Source organism: Trichechus manatus, unplaced genomic scaffold (assembly GCF_000243295.1).
Source record: "Trichechus manatus latirostris isolate Lorelei unplaced genomic scaffold, TriManLat1.0 scaffold00159, whole genome shotgun sequence".
Classification (NCBI taxonomy): domain Eukaryota; kingdom Metazoa; phylum Chordata; class Mammalia; order Sirenia; family Trichechidae; genus Trichechus; species Trichechus manatus.
In genome coordinates, this window is record NW_004444095.1 from 6,025,923 (window position 1) to 6,051,521 (window position 25,599).

The window sequence follows — 25,599 nt, forward strand, 5'->3', positions numbered from 1 at the left end:
TTTACTCAATATTCAGATTGAATAGGTATGGTGAAAGGATACAACCCTGACGCACACTTTTCCTGACTTTAAACCATGCAGTATCCCCTTGTTCTGTTCGAATGACTGCCTCTTGGTCTATGTACCGGTTCCGCATGAGCACAATTAAGTGTTCTGGAATTCCCGTTCTTTGCAATGTTTTCTATAGTTCGTTATGATCGACACAGTCGAATGCTTTTGCATAGTCAATAAAACACAGGTAAACACCTTTCTGGTATTCTGTGCTTTCAGCCAAGTTCCATCTGACATCAGCAATGATATCCCTCATTCCATGTCCTCTTCTGAATCCTGCTTGAATTTCTAGCAGTTCCCTGTCAATGTACTGCTGCAACCATTTTTGAATGATCTTCAGCAAAATTTTACTTGCGTATAATATTAATGATATTGTTTGATAATTTCCACTCTCTATTCCACATTACTGAAGTCAAAATTTGGCTTAAGTTACCCTGTGGATAGGCACAATTCTCTATGCCATGGCCACTGTTGGTATACTTAACTGGCTAGTTATCCAGCAATGCAATATGCTAAGGCACAAGATGGAATGAAAGAATGAGCCATGGAACAGTGGGAACCAGTACTGAAAATGACATTCAAATCATATGCCCTAAGGATGGCAAACGTTAGGGACCTCTCCCTAAACCAAGTTTCTCAAAAGGCAGGGACCTTCTCCGTTTGTATTCACCACATATCTTGGATGCCTAAACACTGCCTGCACGTAGTAAGCTCTCAATAAGTATTTGTTGAACGAAGCATGCCATCATCCAGCATCTTTGGATAAAGAGTCTGAAGATACAGGAATTCTGTCATTAGCTATTCAATTCTAGCTAAATTGTTTAATCTCTCTGTGTTTCAATTTCCTCGTCTATAAAATGTAGATGTTGGGATAGATCAGTGGCTTTCAAACTGTTTTTATCAGAGCCCCAGGCTTATGAGAACCTGCTTCACAAACCACTGCTGGGCATGCCGTAAAAGGAGAGGCCAAACAGACAGAGCAATGGAGCATCTTTTTCCAGTTTTAACCAGAGAAGCTCTACATTTATCTGATTTATATATTGGATGTTCCATCATATTTCAACCTGACTCCCAAAACATGCACAAATATGTGCACACACCTGCACACACACACACACACACACATATACACACACACACTGGACAAGGTGATTGTTGAGGACCTGTAAATGACTTCGTAAACTCTATGACTTAGAATTTCTATGTTTATGACTTCATACATAATTCTAGGTGAATGGAAATGAGAACAACCTCAGGTACATAACATTTGGCAAATCCTTGAATTTCCAGTGAAACTATGTATACTGTCTTCAGGCAACTCACACAGGGAATCTGTTAAGTTGCATAAGTATTAATATTACTGATATATCTTTTACGGTTATTAAACTCCTCATAATTTTAGCCTTTAGATCACTATGAATAAAAAGAATTACGGAAGTATTTTAAATCTTTCTACAAAAATAACAAAAAATTCCACACACTGCCTCTGAGGAAATCACACTGATTATAAAAGTTGTAGGAAAAAATAAATATAAAAGAGTTCCACTTCCAACATGACATAATTAGGAGTTCCACAGATCTGTTCTCCAGAAAAAGTGGTGAAAATCATTATTATTTTTTTTAAATTAAGTCTCTGGAAATTGTTCTACGGGCATACAGTGAATGAAGAAACATCCATCCAAGAAAACCTAAAAACTTGGTAAGAATAGTGAAAGTCTGATATTTAGACCAAGACCCACTTTCTTTCTGGATTGGAGACAGAAACTCCAATCTAGACAGGGGCAGCCAAGAACACAGGGCTCCCTATCCAACCAGCTTCCAGTCAACAGCTGTTTTCTGGGGACAGGCAAGAGGTCAGTATTCCTCTTCATGCCCCCAGCTAACTGTTTTTGAGGCTAAATTCTAAGCTAGTCCAGCCTAGTGTTGGGGGCTCCCTTCTTTTGCCCAACCTCCACTCTGGCTTTAAAATACACAGGGATTTATCCAGTTATTTCAAAAGGGATTACAAAGCTATCCAAAAAATATGTTCACTTAAAATTTTAATAGAACATTGAAAGGCTTGAGGTAATAAGGATCCAACAAACAAACCAAAAAGACAACTGAAGATAAGGGGTCTCAAACTGGCAGCTGGTGAGCCAAATATGCCTCACAGCTGTGTGACTGGATCTGGCTTTCAATTTTTTTCTTTTGAAATTGACTGTTTTGGCAGAGTAGCTACTCTCCACTTTTCCACAAGTTCCATCATCCCTAGTGCCTTATACCAGACCTAATTCTTACTCTGTTGTTCCCTGCTTGGGCGCTTAGCATTACAATCTGGGATCCAAGCTCTCCTGGGAATGTCAAGTGAACAGATTATCCCGTAATTTACAGAGTGTAGCCACTATTTCAGACTTAAAAATATTTTATCGTTAATGCAGAGCCATAGGAAAATAACAAGTACAAAAATTAACAAAACCAAATTGAGTAAAAATATAACTTAGAACTCATGACACTGGAGCTCCCATACATTCTAGGAACTGGTCTAAGTGAAGAAATTACATTCCTAATTTTATCTAGGAGTTTGGAATGAAGTCAAAGAAAAAAGAAAACTAATTCTGAATATTTAAAATTATATAGTCACATTGTTTACATCTTATCACTTGTATTTAATAATGTTAACATCAATATTAATAGTAAATATGGTTTATTCATTCCTGATCACAACAGCATAATAAAAGGGCACTAGGAGGACAAAACTAAGTACTCAACTAATAAAGACCCTAGTTCAGATCAAAGATGAATTATTTATAAATGATACATTGCTCTCTTATATGTGCTCTCGCCGTCAACCTCCTACCTATCCTTTAGAGCCAACCTAAGCTTCAATTCTAGTACTACTTGTCACCAAGTACACTCTTAAAGCAACAGCTCACCTTTCTCAAAGTGCACTTACTGTCTTTATCAGATTACTGCTCTTTAATACACACAGGCTTGCAAATTTCAGTCCAGTAACTTAGCACTCAAATTCAGTACATAATTTAGATTATTGTGTTGTAATATGATGATTATTTATAATGCAAAATATTATTCAGTAATTGGTACTCATGTAGCTGAACCATCACTTCAATTATATTATGAACATCTTATGAGCTGAGCTAATTTCCCAGTGCTTGGAATAGTGCTAGATATTGCAGCCCACACATTACTGATTACCTTTTTTACTTGCAGGTTTAATTCTTTGAGATTTATCTTGACTTTCCGGAATCTGAGGGATGCAGATTTTCTTGGGGATATGGAAATGTTGTGGAAGACTCACTTCTGTCTCGTATGAAATGGACTTAGGCTTCTTCAACTTTGAGGTATTAAAGAGCATGCAAGACTGCAAACAAACAGAGAGTAAAATTGGAATGTAATTCTCTTAACATTTACTTCCAAAACACAAAAGATAGCATTATGCATTTAGATTCCATATATTTTTTTATAATTGTCCAAATCAATGAAAGGGTTGAATTTGTTCATTTCTTTAGCCACATTATTATTTAACTGGAGAAAGGCAATACTAACAGGTTTCACAGAACCAATGGAGCCATTCTTTACTGAGGGATGCACAAAGTACCCTGCGTCATTGCATTGCATACTGAAGAATTCTTTGCCACTGGAAGAAACAATTGCACTAGTGAACTGGGTTGAGGAAGTGCTTCCTTCCCCAAGTTGAGACCTGCCCTCCTTAACATCTACCCATCAGCTCTAGTTCTTAATAGCAGTATAGAGTGAGTCCCTTCTCTTTTGCTAATGACAATTCTGTGAATATATAAAAGTCGCTAAGTTCCACCCCTCCACAAACCTCCAAAAATCCTTTTTATACAGGTTTGATTTTGATATTTTTAGTTCCTTCAAGCATCACTCATATAATGTGGGTTAAACTCAACCTCGTGCAAACAGTCCCTTAGACACAATCTAGTTCAATATTCTCCTTTTCAAAATGGAACACTCCAAATAAAGCCAGCCCTTCAAGTATGAGTAAAGCAGGTTAAAAGAGCCACTCATTTGTTCGGGCAAGTGTTCCACTCAATTAAACAAGGACAAAACAAAAGCCAAATCTGTTGCCACTGAGTCGATTCCGACTCATTTTGACCCAATAGGACAGAGTAGAACTGCCCCCATAGGGTTTTCAAGGAGCAGCTGGTAGACTCGAACTGCCGACCTTTTGGTTAGCAGCCGAGCCCTTAACCACTGGGCCACCAGGGCTCCAAAGAAGGTCAGAGCACCTATTATGCACAAGGCATTGAGGGCAGAGAAAAACACACGATTAAAGTTCTTTAGATTTCCAGAAATCCACAATCTGGTAGGAGAAACAGGTCAATATGAAATAAAATCTAATAAATAACAAAATTTGATCAATGCAATAATAAACACCGAAAGTGTGCTGGGAATCCAGGGAGAGAGCCAAAGGCCGAGGGAGAAAGATATACACTACATATGTGGGTACACCACATAGAGTCCGTCCATGAATAAAATCCACCTTCCGAAACCATTTTTCTTTTAAATAAAATCTCTTGGTAAATGATAAGAATGAAGAAAATGATTTTCAAGCATAAAAAGAGAGAGAGAAATATGGTAGGCTTGAAGTGTGAAACGGCCTCTCATTGAAAATTAGTATTATAAGAGTGTGCCGAGAGTTGAACATGAGCCTTCCCAAATTCACTGTCCTGGAGGAGGAGTGAACGTTTTGGTTTGAGCTGAAGAGAGCCCTCAGAACCTTTGGAAGCACAGTGTGGATGGTCAGTGAAGACAGCTTCAGATCCTCGGGCCTTGATGTTTTTGAGCCAGTCAGAACATAAAAATCTAGGTTATCTTTAAAAAAAACCATCAGCAGTTCTGAGGAGCCCTGGTGGCACAGTGGCTAAAGCTCTTGGCTGCAACTGAAAGATGAGGTATTCGAATCCACAGGAGAAAGATGTGGCAGTTGGCTTGCATGAAGATTGCAGACTTGGAAACCCTATGGGGCAGTTCTACTCCATCCTATAGGCTCGCTATGAGTCAGAATCAACTCGATGGCAATGGGTTTTGGATCTATTTTCTGGGGGAAAAGAATCACCCCTACAATGCCAAGGGTTTTGATGTAACATATGTAAATAAAGATAAATAGTATATAACGAGGAAGAAAAAAATGAAAGATTTATTCCTTCGTTGAACCAAGATATAGTGATTAGCCACAGGAGGCGCACTGGTAGTGCCATAGTAAAGCGCTTGGCTGCTAACTAAAATGTCAGCAGTTCAATCCACCAGTCTCTCCTTTGAAACTCTATGGAGCTGTTCTACTCTGTCCTATTGGGTCACTATGAGTCGGAATCAACTTGATGGCAACGAGTTTTTGTTTGGTTTCGGTACAGGACACACTTTCTAGGTACTGGTGATGTGAGAGTTAACGAAACAAACATCTTCTCACATATTCCCTTAATGGAGACAGGAAATAAGAAAACAACTGTGCTACTTTCAGGTGGTTAAGTGCTAACTACAGAGAAAACTGAAGACAGCCAAGGATTTTGGAAAATGCCTGATGGAGGGTTGTCGTTATGTGCCGCAGAGCTGATTCGGACTCACAGTGACCCTATATGACAGAGAAGAACTGCTCTATAGAGTTTCCTAGGCTGTAATCTTGATGGGAGCAGATCGCCAGGTCTTTTCTCCCACAGAACGGCTGGTGGGTTCGAACCGCTGATCTTTGGTTAGCAGGGGATGGTATACATATACTATGTAAAGCAGAACCTCACTGGTAGCATTTCAGCAGAGACTTGAAGTGACTGAGGGATGCAGCCCTATAAAAGCACAAAGACCATGGGCAGCATGCCTGGATTGTTTGAAGAACAACAAGGAGGCTACATGAGCAGGCTTACATTTTAGAAGAACTGCTCTAGCTACTCTGTGGAGAATAGGCTGGAACATATTTCAAATATGACGTTATATAAAATAGAGTTCAGCACTAATACGAGTCTATAGTAATAATAGTAACAGCAACAATATTATACATATACAGAGCACATATCTATTAGATAATATGCTAAGAATTTTACATATTTCTCACTTAGTTTTTATAAAATGGCCAACCTCTCCATATTCCAAATGTAAACATCAAAGCTTGATGAGCTTTCAGTAACCAGCCCACAGACACACAGCTGGACAGTTAGAATCTGGGTTCTCAGCCTGGTAATCTGAATCCAGAGAAGATCTTTTCTGGATCAGGTGGGCGACTTTTAAAACACACCCTCACCAACACCCACCTGTTTCAGAGATTCTTACTTAATTGTTCTGCAGTGGGGCCTGGGCACTGGTATTATTTTAAATTCTCCCCACAATTCTAATGTGCAGCTAGAACTGAAAACTGTGAATTTAACAATTACACTGTAGTGCATACAATTACATAGTATAATGATTTGTTTCAATCTTTTTATTTAATGAGGTAAACAAAGAAAAAAAGCTACTGATACATCTTCTGCAGGAAAAAAAAAACAGCATTCAGTGCAAACCTATCATTTTTCTACGGAAAAATATTGTTACCGATTAAGTAGTAACAGCTCTGCATATTTTTAAAGAGAGAGTAATTGAAGTGCATTATCTGTCCTCCATTCCCACCTCAACTGTGGTCAGCCCCAGGATGGCGATGGCCACGCGGATACTGCTGCTCTCCAGAGTGCCTGTGATAAATCTTCGCTGATACTCAATGTCTGACATCTGTTGCTGTGCTGCAAAAGCCAAAGCCTTTTCCTTGGCTTCATTAGTCAGTGGCAATTTTAGCTCCATATCCAGGATTTGCCGGAGATTGCAGTTCAAATACAGAACTGGATCTTCCTTATTAAACTCTAGAGAAAACAAAAATACTGGTGAATGGGATGAACAGTTTTGCCCTCAATATTGTTACCCAGGATGGGCTTGGGAGGTTTGAACTATAAAACTGCATTTACGACCTTTATCAAACAGAGTAAACATAAGTAACACATTTGCAGTAATTCTAATTCAGTTGTTCAAACATAAATCCCCAGAAATTAGAGGAAATACATTTTGCTGACATACTCTAGGAAAAGTTCCAGTCAAAGGGTTCTTTCATAGGTATATCATCAGCATGCTCAAAAGTTTCAATTACCATTGCGTTCCATTCAGAGGTTGTGCTCAGGTCAGGGGGAGTAGAGACACATGTAAAGACAGCAAGACAAGCACAGGCAAGATCTGCCATTTTCTTTCACTGACAATCTTCTACTTTAAAGCTTAATTCTTTAAGGGTCAGTGATTAAATAATAAGAGAGCAGGGTAGAATCCCAGATCCTATGAAGACATAGATTTTTGAGAGCATAGTGGATTCCAAATTATTTGAAAAATGGAAAGTTTTGATGAGAAATACGTTGTATGTCAAATTTCAATATTTATCTCAAGATTAAAAAATAAAGCTTCAAAAAAACAATCATTATTGACTTTTTTCTTTAATCAATAAAGTGGTACTGTATTACATGGATGCTGACATAATAAAGTTAAAAGGGAGCCTTCTGAAATCTAATTAAATACTGGAAAAGCTGATTATGAGGATGGTTAGGATACTATATGAGAAGTAGTCCTACCCTTCAACATTATAAGTGAAATAAACTTATACTCTACCTTCTTCTGGAGAAGTGTTGTAGTCAAGTGGAGTTGAATAATTCATTGGAACAAACTTGGAAGGCAAGGGGATCAAACCTTCTCCTTCCACAATGTATATTAATTCTCCAATCTAAAACACAACCACACAATATTAAATTTTAAAAGCTCAGAAAAAAATTGTGATAAATCTTTATAAAATAAAACTCTTTCAGTACTAGAAGCAGAACTAAATAGTTTCCAGGGATGACTCAGCATACTGCAAGGACATCCATGAATTTTACATTTATAAGCAACATAGGCTCTGAATGGGAGGAGAGAGATAAGGCATAAATATAGCCCTACCATAGTATGGGAGAAACCTCGCATTCTACTAGAACACAGGGTACATTCAGAAGGTCCCAGGAAGATACTGAAAATAGTTGATCTTTTCTACACATATCTTTGGGATATCTAGTTTAAAACAAACAAACAATCAAGTAAGCAAGGAAAAACAAAAACTTTTCCCCCCATTATTCTGTAACTTATTGTTGGAGGGTTGACATCACTTTGGGCATTATATCAGTCCCCCAGAGTCTAGATTTTAAAATGTGGAGTTTCAAAATGGACATGTGTGGATCTGAATATTTCTTAGAGTGAATAAGCAGACAAGAATTCCGAGAGATAAACAGAGAGTGAAGAAATAAGACTGGGGACAGTGCAAGGGCAGCAACATGATACAGGGAAGGGTCGATATGTTTCAGAGTAGAACTGTACTCCATAGGATTTTCAATGGCTGTGACCTGTCAGAAGTACATCACCAGGCCTTTCTTTTATGTAACTATTTATGGTTAAAATTATCTCATGACTGGGATTTGCTTCAAAAGAATCATCAATCAAATTTGGACCGGCATTGATAATTGTTGAAGGTGAGTACAGAGTGCATAGGGGGGTTTATTATAATCTCTACAATTGTATATATTTTATATTTTTCATAATGAAAGTGTTTTGTTTTGTTTTTTTAATTGGTGCAGTGGTTAAGAGCTCGGCTGCTAACCAAAAGATCAACCATTTGAATCCACCAGCTGCTCCTTGGAAACCCTATGAGGCAGTTCTACTCTTTCCAACAGGGTCGCTATGAGTCAGAATCAACTTAATGATAATTTTTTTTTTAAGATGAGGAGTGATAATAAGGGCGTTGTGAGGACTAAATGACATAACATATATTAAGAACCTAACCCTTTGCCAGAGTCACTGGGTGATGCAAATGGTTAATGTGCTTGGCTGCTAACTGAAAGGTTGGGGGTTCGTGTCCACACAGAGGTGCCTTGGAAGAAAGGCCTGGAGATCTGCTTTGGAACGATCACAGCCATTATAAACCCTATGGAGAACAATTCTACTCTGACACATATGGGATTGCCATGGGACTGAGTTTCAGCCAAGTGGAAGGCAACTAGTTTAAACTATTTGCCTGACACTTTAAGTGCCAGGTACTTAAGAGATCCATTTAAATGGAGCCATTATTTAAAAACAAGACTTCCTAAATTCAACATGTATAAAAAGCAACTGAGGATATTGTGGCAATGCAGATTCTGACTTAAGGAACACTGAAAACTAAGGCTGACAAATTTAGGTTTCTGCCACATCTGAATGGGCTTGTGACAGGGATGCAAACAACTACCAGAAAATCAAAGGGTTTCAAACCTCCCTTTGCAGTTGAGATTGTAACTAGTTTGAAGTGTTCCACAATTTTAAAACAAAATTAACTGTGTGCCTGAGAGATTATTTCACAGACTTATTTGAATCGGCAATATGGATTAAAATAACAGCAAATTGATCCCATAATAAAAATAGTATATATGTATATCTTACACAAAAAATGAAATGGCAGAAATTGAAAATTAAGTATGAAAAATTTCGAAATGTGGGGTCAATTTATTGATAGCTTCATTATACCCAAGCCCCAGCTGAGATTTGTTTATAATTCATTTGGTGGTTTGCTTTCATATGGCAATGTTCCCTAGAATTTCATCAGTTAAGAGCCATATTTATCTTCAGTTCATACTGAAAAAAAAAAAAGGGATAGCAACAACTTTTTGAATATTCTCAATTGTTTAGCATTTAAATCCATATACTTCTGGTAATAAATACTACCAAAAAATAAAAAACAAAAAGCCAAACCTATTGCGGTTGATTCCGACTCGTAATGATCTTATAGGACAGAGTAGAACTGCCCCATAGGGTTTCCAAGGAGAGGCTGGTGGAGTTGAACTGCTGACCTTTTGGTTAGCAGCCAAGCTCTTAACCACCACGCCACCAGGGTTCCCAAATAAATAGTACATTATATAAAATTTTCATATAGCACTTTTTCCTAAGCAGCCATTTACTTTGCAAACAAAAACCCAAGCTAACAATCTCAAATGTTCCTTTCTCCCCTTTGTGTGTATGCGTGTGTTTTACTACAAATACAACTGCGTGATCAGTACTAATGACCAGTAATTATTCAATGCTAATTTGAGTAGCAGGCAAATGTACCAGTTCAACAAAGCAACGGCTTGAGAAAGCAAGATACTACTTTTTATAGTTTTATTTGAACCTTTTGACATCCTTATTTTTTCTAAATCAGTTGTTCCCCCAAAATATAAGATTCATAAGCAATTAAAATCAGTAAGTATAGAGCTATCATAATTTACTCTTTTTAAAAATGTGTACCTGAATGAAACCTGAACTATAGCTTGTCTGCCCAGTGCAAATGAATGCCAACCTACAGGAGTTGATGTAAAAAAGAGCAAACTGCTATTTGCCAGTTTTTTTAAATATAAATTATAAACAGCTTCCCAGTCATTAATTAGCCAAATTTTATTAAAATACCAGTAACAAATTTTTCACTTAAATTCCACATTTTACACAGACAATATATTAACATTTCTCAAAAACTTATTTTGTACAAGGTATTCATCTTCAAAGTGTTTTATTAAAAAATAAAACAATATAAATGAAAATCATGCCTGCTTTGTCTGTGTTGGAGCCCTGGTGGTGCAGTGGTTAAGAGCTATGGCAAGCTACGGCTGCTAACCAAAAGGTCAGCAATTCGAATCCACCAGCCGCTCCTTGAAAACTCTATGGGGAAGTTCTACTCTGTCCTATAGGGTTGCTATGCGTCGGAATCGACTCGACAGCAATGGGTTTGTTTTTTTGGTTTGTCTATGTTAGAAAATTATTCTGGAAAGTCATAATCTCATCTAATTATCCCCTCTCCCCATTTCTCAGAACAAAATCAGGCCATGTAAGCAATACAAATGCAGTAAAAAACTGTTGTAGAGAAGCCCCTTACATTCCAAGTCTAGAGGCTGTGGTGAGGGAAATAAAATTCTCTGACCCATAGCAGACACTTGTCATTGTGATCTCTTCTAACACTCCAGTGCAATAAAAAGGCCCAACAGTTACTGAGAGGGGGCTGATTAAGCCATAGCAAGTGGCTGCTGCTGAACGTCACTCCTAACCATCCCCCCAGGTCAAGGATCTCTCCTTGATTCTCCTCTCTCCTCCATACAGCTGATCCCAGGATTACCAGTTCCTAGTTGATGTGGTGGCCTTGGGAACCCAGGACCTCGCAGAGCAGGTGCTGACATGCTGGAGCACCACCGTGAAGACAGAGCCCCGGGCTTGTGTCACTACACTGCCAGGTGCTGTGCAGTGTTTGTGTGCTTTGTGTAGGGGTCTGTCAACCCCTCCTCCCAGAAGGTACAATTCCTCAGGGGCTGGGCTGTGGTTTTGTTTCAGGTTCTCCATTCAGTCTGCCCCCATGTACACAAAGCAGACATTTCTTTGGATTTCTGCCATTTGGATAACAAGAACTTTTAGGGCTCCTGTAGGTTTTTCCTTTACCCCTAGAATTTCTATGAACGTTGGTGGAAATTTTGTAGAACTATTTCTACTTTCATTTCATTTTTATTTGAAGGTTCAAATGAACAGCCAAAATGAAACAAATGACCTTTTCTTGACAGCAGTGCTAGCAGAAATGTTTCTGTTTTACACACGGAAATAGAGCAAATAGAGGCCTAATTACTATACAGGTTTCAACAGGTGGTTCTTAATGGCAAAGCAATTATCCCACATTTAATAAGAACAGGAACCAACTAGGTAGACTTGGATTTTTGATTACCTATTTAAGCGTGTAATTGCATTTTTCAATGTAATTGGCAATGTAATTGAATATGTAAATTAATAGATGTCCTTCCTCACATAAGTAATTATAATTCAATCCAATCTTTTAGATCGAGGGCATTCTTTCTCACTTGACAGCAATATAATTTCATAAATTTTGTTTTATTCTAATATTTTCTCACAAGGACAAAGTATATGCAATCAAAAGTCATGTTTTAATAAATTGAGATGCCAACTTAAGTGTGATTATATTTTTGATTAATTGATATAAATTTATGGAGGTAAATAATATCCCAATAGTTTTATTCAAAGAATAAAATCAACTTACTTACTATGTATGTTATTGAGAATTAACCTTAGTATTTTTTAGGGTTATATTAAAAATTAATATATGAAAGCAATGTGACACATTTACTCAAACTACTGATCACACCATAGCTCCAATTTTTCATGAATTTTGATGTACGAGAATTCAGTTAAAACAAATTCCTTTAAAGAAAATAAAAAATGCAATTTAACATTACTATAAAACCACATTTTTTCCTAAGTGGTAATTTTAAGTGTAAAATTCAACTCTATTTTACATATTTAATAAGTTATATTGTTTTTCATGTGTAAATGATCCTATGGAAGCTAAACTCATTGCCACTGAATTGATTCCAACTCATAGCGACCCTATAGGACAGAGTAGAACTGTCCCATAGTGTTACCAAGGAGAGGCTGGCAGATTCGAACTGCTGACCTTTTGGTTAACAGCGGTAGCACTTAACCACCATTGGGCTCCCTATGGAAACTAGTTAAGTATAATTCCTCTTTCCAATCACCATTATTTCATTGCATACACATTCAATATAGTGTACACATATTTGATACATTTGGGGCTGTATCCTGGGTGCTATAAATTGCCTTCTTAGATCGGCCCATGGCAGTGCCTGGGAGAGGGTAATGCTATAAAACCTTCCCTCTAGAGTTAGTCTTTCTGTCTGTTTCTCTCTCCTTTAAAGACGCAAGCTTCATGAATCCCATAGCCACAAGAAAATGCATTCTTCCTATAACCTCAGGACGCTTGGAAGCAGATCTTTTACTCATTTGAGTCTCTGAGGAGAACCTAGTTGTGGATGATCCCTGAAGACTTGTGAGACCCTGAGCAAGAGGACCCATCCAGGTGGTTCCCGGACTCCTGACCCATAGAAACTGAGATAATAAATGTGTGTTGTTTTAAGCTGATATATTTGTGGTAATTTGTTACACAGCTATAGATAACTAATACAGATAAGAGCCACTACAGTATCAGGGACGCCTCCACTCTGTTCCCATGGGGCTTCTCTATGTAGTCATTTAGAATTTACTCACAAATACAGGAGCCCTGGTGGCGCAGTGATTAAGAGCTCAGCTGCTAACCAAAAGGTCTGCAGTTCAAATCCACCAGCTGCTCCCTGGAAACCCTAGGGGGCAGTTCTACTCTGTCCTATAGGGTCGCTGTGAGTCAGAATTGACTCGACGGCACATGGCAACAACATCTGTAACATACTTGTAAAATTTACTCACAACTACTGTAACTCTTCCCTTGTCCTTAAGTTCCTTGTTTAGCAACTTTAAAGACTGAAATTATTATCTGCACTTCTAGAGCCCTGCACAATGCCTGACACATACTAGGTGCTCAGTAAATATTTGTTTGCAGATATTAAACACTGTATGTGACAAATTAGGATTTTTAATGAGGCCATCATGACAGTGAATTAATAGAAGGTCTTAGGAAAAGCTGTCTATAAAAGAGGACTAGTTTGGGTTCTAAAAGTATGGTTTAGTCACCATTCTTTATCTACCCTAGAATTTCAGGCCTAATTTTTCAGGCTGGTGGAAAAAAACCAAACAAACAAAAAGATAATGTGATAGATTAAAAACAAAACAAAACAAAAAACCTGTTGCCATCAAATCAATTTCGACTCATAATGACCCTACAGGACGGAGCAGAACTTCTCCATAGGGTTTCCAACGAGCACCTGCTCGATTAAAACTGCCAACCTTTTGGTTAGCAGCCATAGCTCTTAACCACTACACTACCAGGGTGACTACAAAATAATGAGAATATCACATAAGGAAAATTGAAAATTAACTTCATTGCTTTATAGGCAAGTTTCCACTATGCCATTGGAAGAATAATAATGGAGGAAACTCAACAGACCTTCCCAATAAACTATGAGGTACGTACAACTGCATCAGGCTACTTTTTTTTTTTTTTGCAAGAGAGGGGAATAATTGACTAATATCTACAGAAACACACCTTATCAGAAATGGGTTAAAATAATTTGGAATAAGTTTTTAATTGGAGAGTAAAATAATATAATTAGTTGGAGATTTGGAAGGATATATTACGCATCAAGAAAAGGAAGGAGGTATGAAAAGTACATGGAATCTAGGATCAGAAAATCCAGGTGTGAGGCTTGGTTCAACCACTTACCAGCAGCAGGGCCTAGTATAATTCTTATGCTATTTCCAAGCCTCAGTTCTCCCACCTGCAAAGTGACAATACTGCTATATCAAATAAAATAATTGTACTTGAACATAACAGTCTTTGAGTTGCTCTTCTTGAATTTATGTCAGCTGTATAAGAACTATATAAAAACTAAATTTCAGGCTACAGCTTTGAATACTTGGGAGACTTGAGAAGTAAAGCAAGCTCTAGCTCTCATGGATTTTCATATAAACATAGGGCACTCTTTTAATGAATGTCCTTGTGTCTATGGGTGGAAGGAGCCTGGCCGTGTTATGCCATAAAGGAGGGTAAAAGAAATCAGAATAGAGGATTGTTGTAAAAGATGGAGAATTTTTTTTGTTTTTTTTTTTAAAGGAGGGAGAAACAGGTATAGATAATATGATGAGGCAAAGGAGGACATGAAGCTTGTCAATCAGTGGTATCTCAGTGTCACTTTCTTCTCTCAGTTGTTAACGCTCATAAATGTACCTGAGCGAAGTAGGGACAATAAAGACCAGACTATTCATTTCTTGAATCTTGTAACTCTTGTGTGTTAGTTCCCCAGGGCTGCCATAACAAATTACCACAAACTGGAGGGCTTAGAACAACAGGAATTTATTTCTCACAGTTTTGGAGGCCAGAAGTTCAAAGTCAAGGTGTCAGCAGGGTCGGTACCTTCTGGGAGCTCTGACGGAGAATCTGTTCCATGGCTCTCTTGTAGCTTCTGATGGTCACCGGCAATCCTTGCTGTTCCTTGGCTTGTAAACACATCACTCCAATCTCTGCCTCTGTCTTCACATGGCCTTCTCCTTGTGAGTGTCTGTGTCTAAATTTCCCTCTTCTTATAAGGACACTAGTCATTGAATTAGAGCCCACCCTATTCCAGTAGGACCGCAAATTAACAGGATTATATCTGCAAAGACTCTATTTCTATAAACGGTTATATTCACGGGTACCAAGGTAAGGACTATAATATATCTTTTGGGGGGACACCATTCAGCCCAAAATATCCTGGAAATGGAAACATCAATGTTTTGTCTCAGTTATGCTATGATCTGAGAGCTGCAAGAGGGACTGTGGAAGGAGGGGACTGTTGGTCACAGAGAAGAATCCCAGACTTCCCAAGACCTCCAGCGCCTTCAAAGTACCTACCCTTGTTACTCCATTAACGAAGATGTTCATGCTGAAAGCACAGATCACAATCCTGTTCTCACCTTTTGGTTGCTCAGGATGATGACACAATAGCGCGTATGCATGTCAAAGGGAAGAAAGTAGAGGTCCAGATTTGAAGACCCTTTCACTCCCAGATGAAGAGTACACGTGGAGCAGAAGAACTCTTTGATGAAATTGGATTTAATTGCTGCCAAAACATGAAACAGAACATGTTTTCATATCATTTCATTAGTGCTGTTCAAAGAAAGTAGTTGTTTTAATTAGGGATGAAAGTTCTGGGATCAATTAAAACATTTCAAAGCATTAGTGCTCGAGATTAGAAGATGAGACATCCATTTGTTAATGAAAGTATGGGTGACCCCAGCTCAGGCTTAATATAATAAAAAACACAATTACTATTCTCTATTAAAAATTTCTTAATAAACAATTTCATTACAAGGGAACTTCACTACTGTTTAAAATTAGCCTAGATATATGTAGCAAAGAGTCACCCAGGAATCTCCAACTTTCTGTGGACTCTGTAATTAATGGTTCACATTACAGAGTGTAATGGACAAATTGAACTGGAAATAAAGGATTGTTTTATATACTCAGCACACACACACCTTTTAATGGTTTTAAAATATATTTACAAATCATTTGATACTGCCTTGAATATGAGCCAGCCTTAACGATTTGATCCTAACAAATTAAATGCTAGAATATAGCAAAAGTGATGTGGTATGCGGCTTCTCACACCAGATCAGGAAATGTAACGTGACATCTGGTTGGTTCTCTCTCCCGCCTCTCTCCTGTGAAGGAGACCAGGTCACATGGAGAGACCATGTGTAAGTGTCCAGGCCAACAGCCCCAGGTGAAGTTCCAGCCAACAGGAAGCATTAATCATCAGACATATGAGTGAGGAAGCCTTTGAGATGACTGAAGCAGCAGTCACCATCTGACTGTAACTGCACGAGAGGCCCTGAGCAAGAGTCACCTAGCTGAGTCCAGTCACTCCAGTAGTGTGACAGATAATATTGACAAATATTTTTTGTTGTTTTATGCACTACATTTGGGGTGGTTTGTTCTGCAGCTATAGATAACCAGAACATTCCTATATCCATGGTCCTAGCCATCATTCTATTCATCATTTCTAGACTTATAGTTATTTCACAAAAGAAGGTAAATCTTTGCTCTTTTTACCATTCTAAACTTGGCGATATTTGTTGCCTAAATAGGTTTAAACAGTTCAAAAGAAGCCGAAAGAGACACAAAGGCTATGTAAACAAATATATTCATTGTGCAGGTGAGGAAACTAAAGCTCAGCAGTGAAAGGAAAGATGTGGGCAAAGTCCTCAAAGGGGCATAAGCAGAACAGGGTTGGCACCAGCACCTGAGCCTCCCATCCAGTCAGCAATTCCCACAATGCACCATTCTGTCTATTTCACAACACACCCTCTGTTGACTATTTCATTCCATGTTATGCTCTGCAAATAAAAATCACACATGAAAACACAGAAAAGCTTCTCTTTGAGTTACTCACAGGTTTTGAAGACATTTTGGAAATGAGAATAACTCCCAGGAGTTTTATATCCACTGCTACTCACAGCATCACTGTCAGAAGTAATAGGAAAACATCAATAACACAAACAAAACTAAAAAATAATTCTCTACCTTAATTAAATTTTATAAAGCCTTAACAATTATGGCTACCTATAACACGGTAAACAAGACCACTAACATATTTCAAATATCATTCGGTTTTTACATTGTTTTAGAAATTTTAAAAATAAGAAAAACACAAAAAAGTAAACTAACTTATCCATATCTATACCTTTTTTTTCTGTAAAACTGATGGACTTTTCAAATACTGAAGAGAAGTACAAATTTGAAGATGTTAATAATAACAAATATCCAAAACCAAAGACTCGAAAGTAGGCAGTTTCAATTTAAGACTAAATAGGTACTCTCTCCAAAAGTGGTTCTAACATTTGCTTTCTTGAAAACTTCTCTTCTCTCAGTTCATTGATTCCATGTTCGCTTCTTTCTCATAAGGGCAGAAGGAGACTTGGACAGCTGTATAATCTCTGGTTGTGTTTCTAAAAATTAATTAACATATCACAGTCTGAAGCAACTGCCTCCCTTGAAAGGTTCCATATCTTCCAGAACCCACAAAGTTTTGCCAAAATTCTTTGTTCTTAGTATCGTGATCACTTTGTTCATCACGCTGTCAATATTTGACCTCTCAGATACTGTTTACCTGATGTATTTTCTGGAAGTACAAAAACCCCAGATTTGTTCAAGTGGTCATCTGCTTTTGCCTGAATTTGATACTGTAAAAATACATTGACTATTTCCAGGTGAAGTCCTTCTTTTCACCATAACCTCTTCTTTTCCCCATTTGATTTTTATGAGTAACACTATCTTTTTTTTATATCACATTCTCAATGAGGCTACGTAGCCCATATTGTAATTATTCTGTGCTTTACATTTACTCACGGGCATTCTGGTTAGCAATTTAAATAATACTCCCCTCCTTTTAAAGTAAAGAACACTTAATATTTTTATGTGATTTGAGGAATTGTAATTTAAGGCTGCCATAGGCATAATAAACAGATATCTTAGCATTTATTAGGGAAATCATACACGGAGTGGACAGAACAACAAAGAATGTTGATTTCTCCACGTATGGTCCCATTGCTCTCTCTTTGATAATGGAGCTCTGGTGTAGAATGTCTGATTAAAAGCCAAGAGATCACCTCTAAACTTCATTTTGTTCAACACTTGCAACTTCTATCCTTCTAATATTATTTATCATAGTGGAAAGTTTGGGTTTCATTGTCTTTCTCTTTTCTTTACTTGTTTTGTTAAAAAACAGCTAATGAAAGTGTCTTTTTGAAGAGGTCAAAATTGCCTCATACCCAAAGAAGTCTCTCAAACCCAGAATAACTGAGTTACCTGAGTGTTCATGGTAAAGACAGGCAGAAACACTCTGTATCGACTTCTTCAGAAAGTTAATGATTATCATGATGATTACTTCAGAGAAAACAGAAAGTGGTTTAATAAAATAATTTGGCTTGGCAAAATCCTATTTTACCTGATTAATGTTCCTGCGTCTAGAAATTATTGTTTACAAAACCAGTATCTTGCATGCTCCAAAGACAGGATAGAAAACACCTTAACTCATTTACATTTTTTTTACTTCCTGCATCTCAGTCCATGCTGCCATTTTTCTAGATGCTCATTGATTATTGATAAAGCTATGGCAGAGGGAACATGTTTAAACACTTGGTCGTAGGGAAGACATAGCATCAAAAGAGGTGAAAATTACACAAATATTGCGTATCAAGCAATGGAGTATTTCTTGCTAATCTGGGGCCGGTCAGAGTCAGGGAGTGACTCTGAGGTCACTTTTGTCCCTATTTTTGAGTTGTGAAGGGACACTATTCCTTTTTCTACTGTAGTATTGGTATGCAGCTCTTTTCAAGCTAAGGATCAAAGTGACATTGCATTGATTTCCCTTCAGGGCATAAATAATTCAGTCCCAAGAGTGACTTCCTCAAATTTTTCCTAAAAGGGTTTAGGAAGACCTTTGTCATAAACCCTCATGAAGTTACACTAGGGCAGGCATTCAGGGCTGTGTTCGAACCAGATGGCAGACTATCTGGGGCAATATGCGTATGTGAAGGAATATGAGATACTCGTGCTTTAAATTCATTCTATCCTCCATATGTCCAGCAGTTCATCAAAGAAGGGACTGAAGGCCATCTCGAGTTGAATCAAGATGGGATAATTGCTGCTTTTTTTCACCAACTTGGCCCCTGGGCAGGTTAGAAGCATCTGAAGGAAGGAGCTCTAACCTGGGGTCCAAGGACATGGTAGATGAGGAAAAATCCCATCTTTATTTTCACCAACTTTTAACTACAACTTAGTATCCCCAAACCACAGTAGTATTAGCTGTACCTATGACCTGGTCACCAAAGAATCACAGATACGTGTAGATCACATTTCTGTTTGTTTGCAAATATCTTGAAATATTCTTTATGCTCATCATTATTTTGAAAGTATGGTAGTCATTAGTCCCATGATTAGATTTTATTATGTATTATACTAAAAAGTGGATATATTACAATATTTTAAATATTTTGATAATCTGTTGAAATATTAGTTTGCCCTGTGATCTTTGTATCTTATTTTCTGTATTTAGAAACCACTATTCTACGAAGAAGCATAGGCTTCATCAGACTGACAAAGAGGCTGATGGCATTAAAAATGTTAAGAAACTCTGATCTAGAGTAAGATGACCAAGGCAGATTACTTCTCTTAGTATCCTAATGTCATGCCAATCCTGAACTGACAAACCAAGGATCTGTTTAAACTGACCAATACCTTTTCCTTGAGAAATGCTGTGGCATTTGGCTTATAAATCCTACCCCTGCCTTTGACCTGGGAGACTGTTTTCACAGGGATATATGTTACTAAATCCCTAATGATTTAAGAATGGCTATTCTTTGACAATATTCTTTGAGAGTTAATCTGTAGCAGCCTGATCGTTATTTGTTGGATCATGTTCTCCCTGCCTTGACACTCAATGGCTCAGAAGCTTTATGTTTCTTTTATCACGGGAAAGCTTGAGAGAAGAATTAAGAAAATACGGTATTGGAAATGGAAGAGACTCTATGTTCGAGACCATGGTAGGCACACTTTTTAAGCTGTACTTCATGATGAGTTGGTAATTATTTTGGATGAAGACTTCCAAAGTATCCTTTTCTGGTATAACTAAATTAAAATTTTTACTTGTGTATTTTATTTTGTTTTTCACTTGGCAAGTATACCACAAAAGGGAAGACACCTTTACCTGTAGCTTTAAGGTCTATGGTTTAATAATTCTTGAACTTTGAACGTAATCAAACCCATTCCAGCATATTATATACTGCATTTTATGCAAATAATGCACACATTATACACTTTTTGCAAACTGTGCAACTCCCTGGTGTATTATTTTCCTATGTGTGTTATATGTGTGGGTGTATTATTTACGCTGGTGCCTTATTTGCAAAAAAAAATACGGTAATGGAAAAACCTGTTTAAGTTTGTGATACAGAATTCCTATATTGCATCCCAAATCATGAAAGCAGACTCAATTTTGCTGTTCATTAAACTGACTCAATTTTTATTTACTTATGCTCACAGATACCTATAGCACTGCTTTGAGGTCTTACTCTAATATGTGACACTATAAATTATTAACAATTCATGTGAGGAATTCTTTCAAGGCCATTCAAGCAATATCTAGGCTCACAAAGCAGCCACTTAATTAAGAAGAAGCAAGGGACTAAAAAGATAAAAAATCTAGAAGAATCAGTTACTGAAGTGGTTAGCAATACTAGCATTTCATATTTACAAAGAAATTAACATCAAATACCTAAATTTTCCTATTCTTATGGTATCCATAATGCCACCTTATGTCTCCATGTATTAATTCATACTTTATTTTTCACTATAGCTAAATGTGAAAGCAATGCTTTAAATGTCCTACTTAAGCATGAAATGAGCATTCAATGATACAAATTCGGTAAACAAAATGGTTATCTTCTTTAACAAGTTTTCTCACAGAACCACCAACAGAGAAACCAAATGTCTTATAATAGAAGCAATCCTTATATTGTCCTAAAAATACTGGCTGGAATATAACTAACTTTTGGAAAATATACATATTTTAATCTTAGCAAGCTCTGTACAAGCACCCTAATGGTTTCTGATGCATTGGGAATTCCTATGTTATCAAAATTGTCCAGTCTCTGCCTGCTGAGATAATTTTTGTATCTAAAAAGGGTGACACTGATGCTGTCAAGCCTTAGGAGGAGACAAACAAGAGTGTAAAATAAACAACACAGAAGTAATGGTCAACATATGCATGCATTTAATTAATAGACACTTGCATTATTTTCTTTCTGCCTGAATTTCTTTAACCTTGGCAACACTGCTTTCTATTCTACTTCACCCTAAAGAGCTATTCTATAGTTTAAAACAGATGAAAAATATAAAGCAGTATAACTTTTAAAAATTCTACTTCTCTATTCAGAAGTCAGGGTCCTTTCTAAACCAAATACAGACCTCATAAACTAGGTGGAATAAGCTTAAATATTTAATCAAGTGGAAATTTATTCAATTTTCATGCACATGAACCTAGTATCACATAAACATATTTGTATAAGAGTGTGAGAAATATAAATAAAGCATTCTGAATAAATTAAAATTATTATGCAAATGTAAAGTAAATTTACTCAAATACAGATTTTGCAGAACTTTTCCTCAGATAATTAAGGGTATGAAAAACATAAACATTTACCCATGGTTCATGTGGCTAGTGAACTGTCCAGATTCATTTAATTGTGATGGCAAAGTTACAAATGTTGAGGATTCCACCAACATGACACTGAAATAAATGAAGCAAGAATTATTTAAAATTCCACAGTATCAAAATTCAGATGGCCACAAAACATTCTTCCTTTAAATTTTTCCCATCACATTCATAAAGAGTCAGAATAATCTATGCAGTTTAAGAAGTCCAAGTGTTCTCCAACTCAAAACACACATTTTAGAAAGAAGGGAAAGACTTGAAATAGAAATATGTGAAATATAATATTTTTTATATGCAATGACAACGCTGAATTCTCATAGCAGGGAAATTTAGAACAGAAATGCCTCCCCTAATTATATTCCAGAGACTAAGAGGAAATCACACCCTAGTCTAATGCATTGCTTGAGCTGTATACATTTCATAATTTCTAATCTTATTTCCAAAAAAAGAAGTGTTTCTGTCAGGAGTGGATATGAGTTGTGGGTAGCTTGTTAATCAGTGCATTAACAATTATGCCAATCTTCTGGAATCACAGGGTAATGCAGTCCCTCCTTTATGACAATACTCATTCATTCAAAAGTTATAGAGACTCCTTTACCTGTTAGGCATGGCAATAGGTGCTGTAAAATATAGATATGAATATATTAACATCCCTGCCCTAGATTGCCCATATTGCAGTGGGAAAATAGTGTGAAGTGATAAACCAGCAGTAGATATAAGATGTAATGAAGAGTCATGGAGGAATGCCTACTTCTACCTGCAGAAGTAAACCTGTTAAACTCATTGTCATTGAGCCTGTTTCGACTCATGGCCATCCCATGTGGTACAGAATAAGATTGCTCCATAGGGTTTTCTTGGCTGTAATCTTTACAAAAACAGATAGTCAGGCCTTTCTTCTGTGGTGCTGCTCGGTGGATTTGAATTGCCAACCTTTAGGTTAGAAATTGAGCACAAACCATTTGATACACCCAGGGTCTTAACGCATTTCCAAATTGTATTTGTAAAAGAAACTTTGTTTTCTTATATAACCGTTATTAAGGTCCCACAAGACTAGCTTTAAAATAAAAAGCAAACCAGTAATGAAATTAATCAAATATGGTTTAGTCTTGATAATACATACAAACACACAACCATACATACATACTAAAACGCATCACTTTCATATATCCTAAAATATGAAGGTTAACATCAGATTTGGTCCTTTTGTTTTAACTTGATATGTCTAATGCTTTCCTATTAGAGTTGAAAGGAATCATATGAATCTTGAATATATCTACTAAAAATATTTAAACAAGTAAAATTAACTGTAGTAAAAGGGTCTCTGTGAGTTGGAATCGACTCGATGGCAATGGGTTGGGTTTTGGTTTTGGATATGAGCTATGCAACACATGTGACAGTTTATCATATGCACCTATATCATTGTAAAGTTACACTTAGGCAAATACATAAGGAAGAATTCCTCTCCATAGAGTAATTTAAATTTAAAATCAGGCACTAAATTCTCATTTAAGTATCATAAACTTATGAGTCAGAAAATATCCAATATTTCTTTATATTTCTATAACTCCAAGGTGAATTGGAACAATTTACTTTGGTGATAATCTGTTCTGGCTGAAAAACAGTCATAAACATAAGGCAGTTGGACGCACAAATCAAAAGACTAAGCCAGTGTAATAAATACTAGATCTTTCATACACTGTATGTATATAAATGAGATAAAATATCATTCCATGTGTTTCTATTTGATCAGTCCCTGCTTAAATACAATGAACATGGTTTCCTTAAAATAGATGGAAATATTAATTGTATAATTGAAATACGAACTGCTTATTAAAATGAAAAAAAATCCTATTTGATTACTACAATTTCACTATCAGTGGTTCTCAGACTTGAATGTTCATAATAATTATCTGGGGCACTTTTTCAAAACGGAGATTCCCAAGGTTCTGCCTGTGTGGACTCCGATTCATTAGGATTGGTATGGGACTCATGGTCTTCCATTTAAGCCAAGCTCTCCAATGCTTTTGATATAGCTTGCCAACGGATACTCCATTGAGTAACTCTGATCTAGACCAGAATTCCTCTAACATTAATGTACAGACAAATCCTCTGGGGGAGCTGTTAAATGCAGATTCTGACTCAGTAAAATTATAGTGGGCCTGAGATTCTGTGTTTATAATAAGTTCTCATGTGATGTCAATGCTGCTAGTTCAAAGATGACAATTTTATTCAGAGAATAAAACAAAATTATCAATAAAAGAAAGGTAGGGAATGGCAGAGTGAGAACCACCATAAATCTGCCCCTCCATAAAAAGGCAACAAAAACACTGGCAAAAATTTTCAAAATCAACTTTTTCGGAATTCTGAGAATTAACCAAAAGTTTGCAACATTCTGAATAGTGTTTATTCAAGAAAAAACTGCCTAGCCTCAGTAACAGCAGCAGGATTTATGGTGTTGTAACTTGACCAACTCCCATATTCCTCTCTGCAGATCTGTGGTAGCCTTGAAAACCAGCAGCACTGCAACCAAACCAAAAACAAACTCGGTGCTGTCAAATCGATTCCAACTCATAATGACCCTACAGGACAGAGCAGAACTGCACTACAGGGTTTCCAAGGAGCAGCTGGTGGATTCGAACTGCTGACCTTTTGGTTAGCAGCCAAGCTCTTAACCACTGTGCCACCAGGGCTATGAAAACCCTCAGTTTTGCAGCCTTCAGAGGGTCAGACTAAGATTGAACTTCTTCAAAAAGTCCTATCCTCCCATCACTGACACCAATTTTCCTGTCTGGAAGTTCCTTGGAAAACTGTAATTTGCAGGATGTTGTCTTTATTTGATGTGGCTCTAGCAAAAACACCTATCCCCGGGAACTTTGTTGAAAACAATCAGTGGCATATTTGTCTGACGCTGCTATACCAGTTGACTGAAACAAAAGCCTAGCCAAAACTTCAAAAAATCTGGAGAACAAATTGCCTATGGGGAGTGGAGGGGAAGATCTCTGCCATATTTTGGGGATCTAGAAGGCTGTATAAGGAACCCTATTGGCGCAATGGTTAAGTGCTCAGCTGCTAACCAAAAAGTCAGTGGCTCAAACCCACCAGCTATTCCACAGGAAAAAGATGTGGCAGTCTACTTTTGTAAAGGTTACAGCCTTGGGAACCCTATGAGGCAGTTCTACTCTGCCCTATAGGGTCGCTATGAGTTGGAACCAATTCGACCGCAACGGGTTTAGTTTTTGTTTTTCAAAAGGCTGTACACACGTGCAGTGCTGTGCCCATACCCAGGAAGGTCCTCAGAGGACTCCAATATCTTACTATTGATTGACCTTGAGGTCCTATGCAAGTAAGAAGTGAAGGCTAAGGCAGAGTCTTTATCTGCTGGAGCATGGAAGGTGTGCCCCAATAAAAACATGCCCCTTGGCAAAGAATGGAAGCTTTATTGGCTCAAGGTATTTAGGGAAATCTCTGACCAGTCATTAGTTGACCAGAAAGCAAACCAAGCAGAGATTTCAGTGTCTGTACCCTATAAAGAATATGTTGGTGTTGTTAGGTGCCGTCGAGTTGGTTCCAACTCATAGTGACCCTATGCACAACAGAATGAAATGCTGCGCGGTCCTGTGCCATCCTCACAATCGTTGTTATGCTTGAACCCATTGTTGCAGCCACTGTGTCAATCCATCTCATTAAGAGTCTTCTTCAATATAGGGAATATAGATTTTATGAAATCAGTTCTGCAAAGTTACCAAATAAACAGACAGCTGCAACAACAATAACATCAAACAGTAAAACCAACAAACCCTGTGAA

The 25,599-nt window shown here is 37.3% G+C and overlaps 1 protein-coding gene across 1 annotated transcript in view; it reads right to left on the reverse strand.

The window, feature by feature from the left end:
* Nucleotides 1-25,599, reverse strand: part of CFAP47 (cilia and flagella associated protein 47) — a 431,188-nt gene that overhangs the window by 191,947 nt on the left and 213,642 nt on the right. Inside the window, exons 40-45 of the mRNA XM_023740562.1 lie at nucleotides 21,783-21,869; nucleotides 16,974-17,044; nucleotides 15,493-15,638; nucleotides 7,678-7,789; nucleotides 6,664-6,890; nucleotides 3,244-3,409 (exon numbers count right to left, since the gene is read on the reverse strand). Coding sequence (XP_023596330.1) covers nucleotides 3,244-3,409; nucleotides 6,664-6,890; nucleotides 7,678-7,789; nucleotides 15,493-15,638; nucleotides 16,974-17,044; nucleotides 21,783-21,869 — 809 coding nt within the window. The remainder of the gene's footprint in view (nucleotides 1-3,243; nucleotides 3,410-6,663; nucleotides 6,891-7,677; nucleotides 7,790-15,492; nucleotides 15,639-16,973; nucleotides 17,045-21,782; nucleotides 21,870-25,599) is intronic.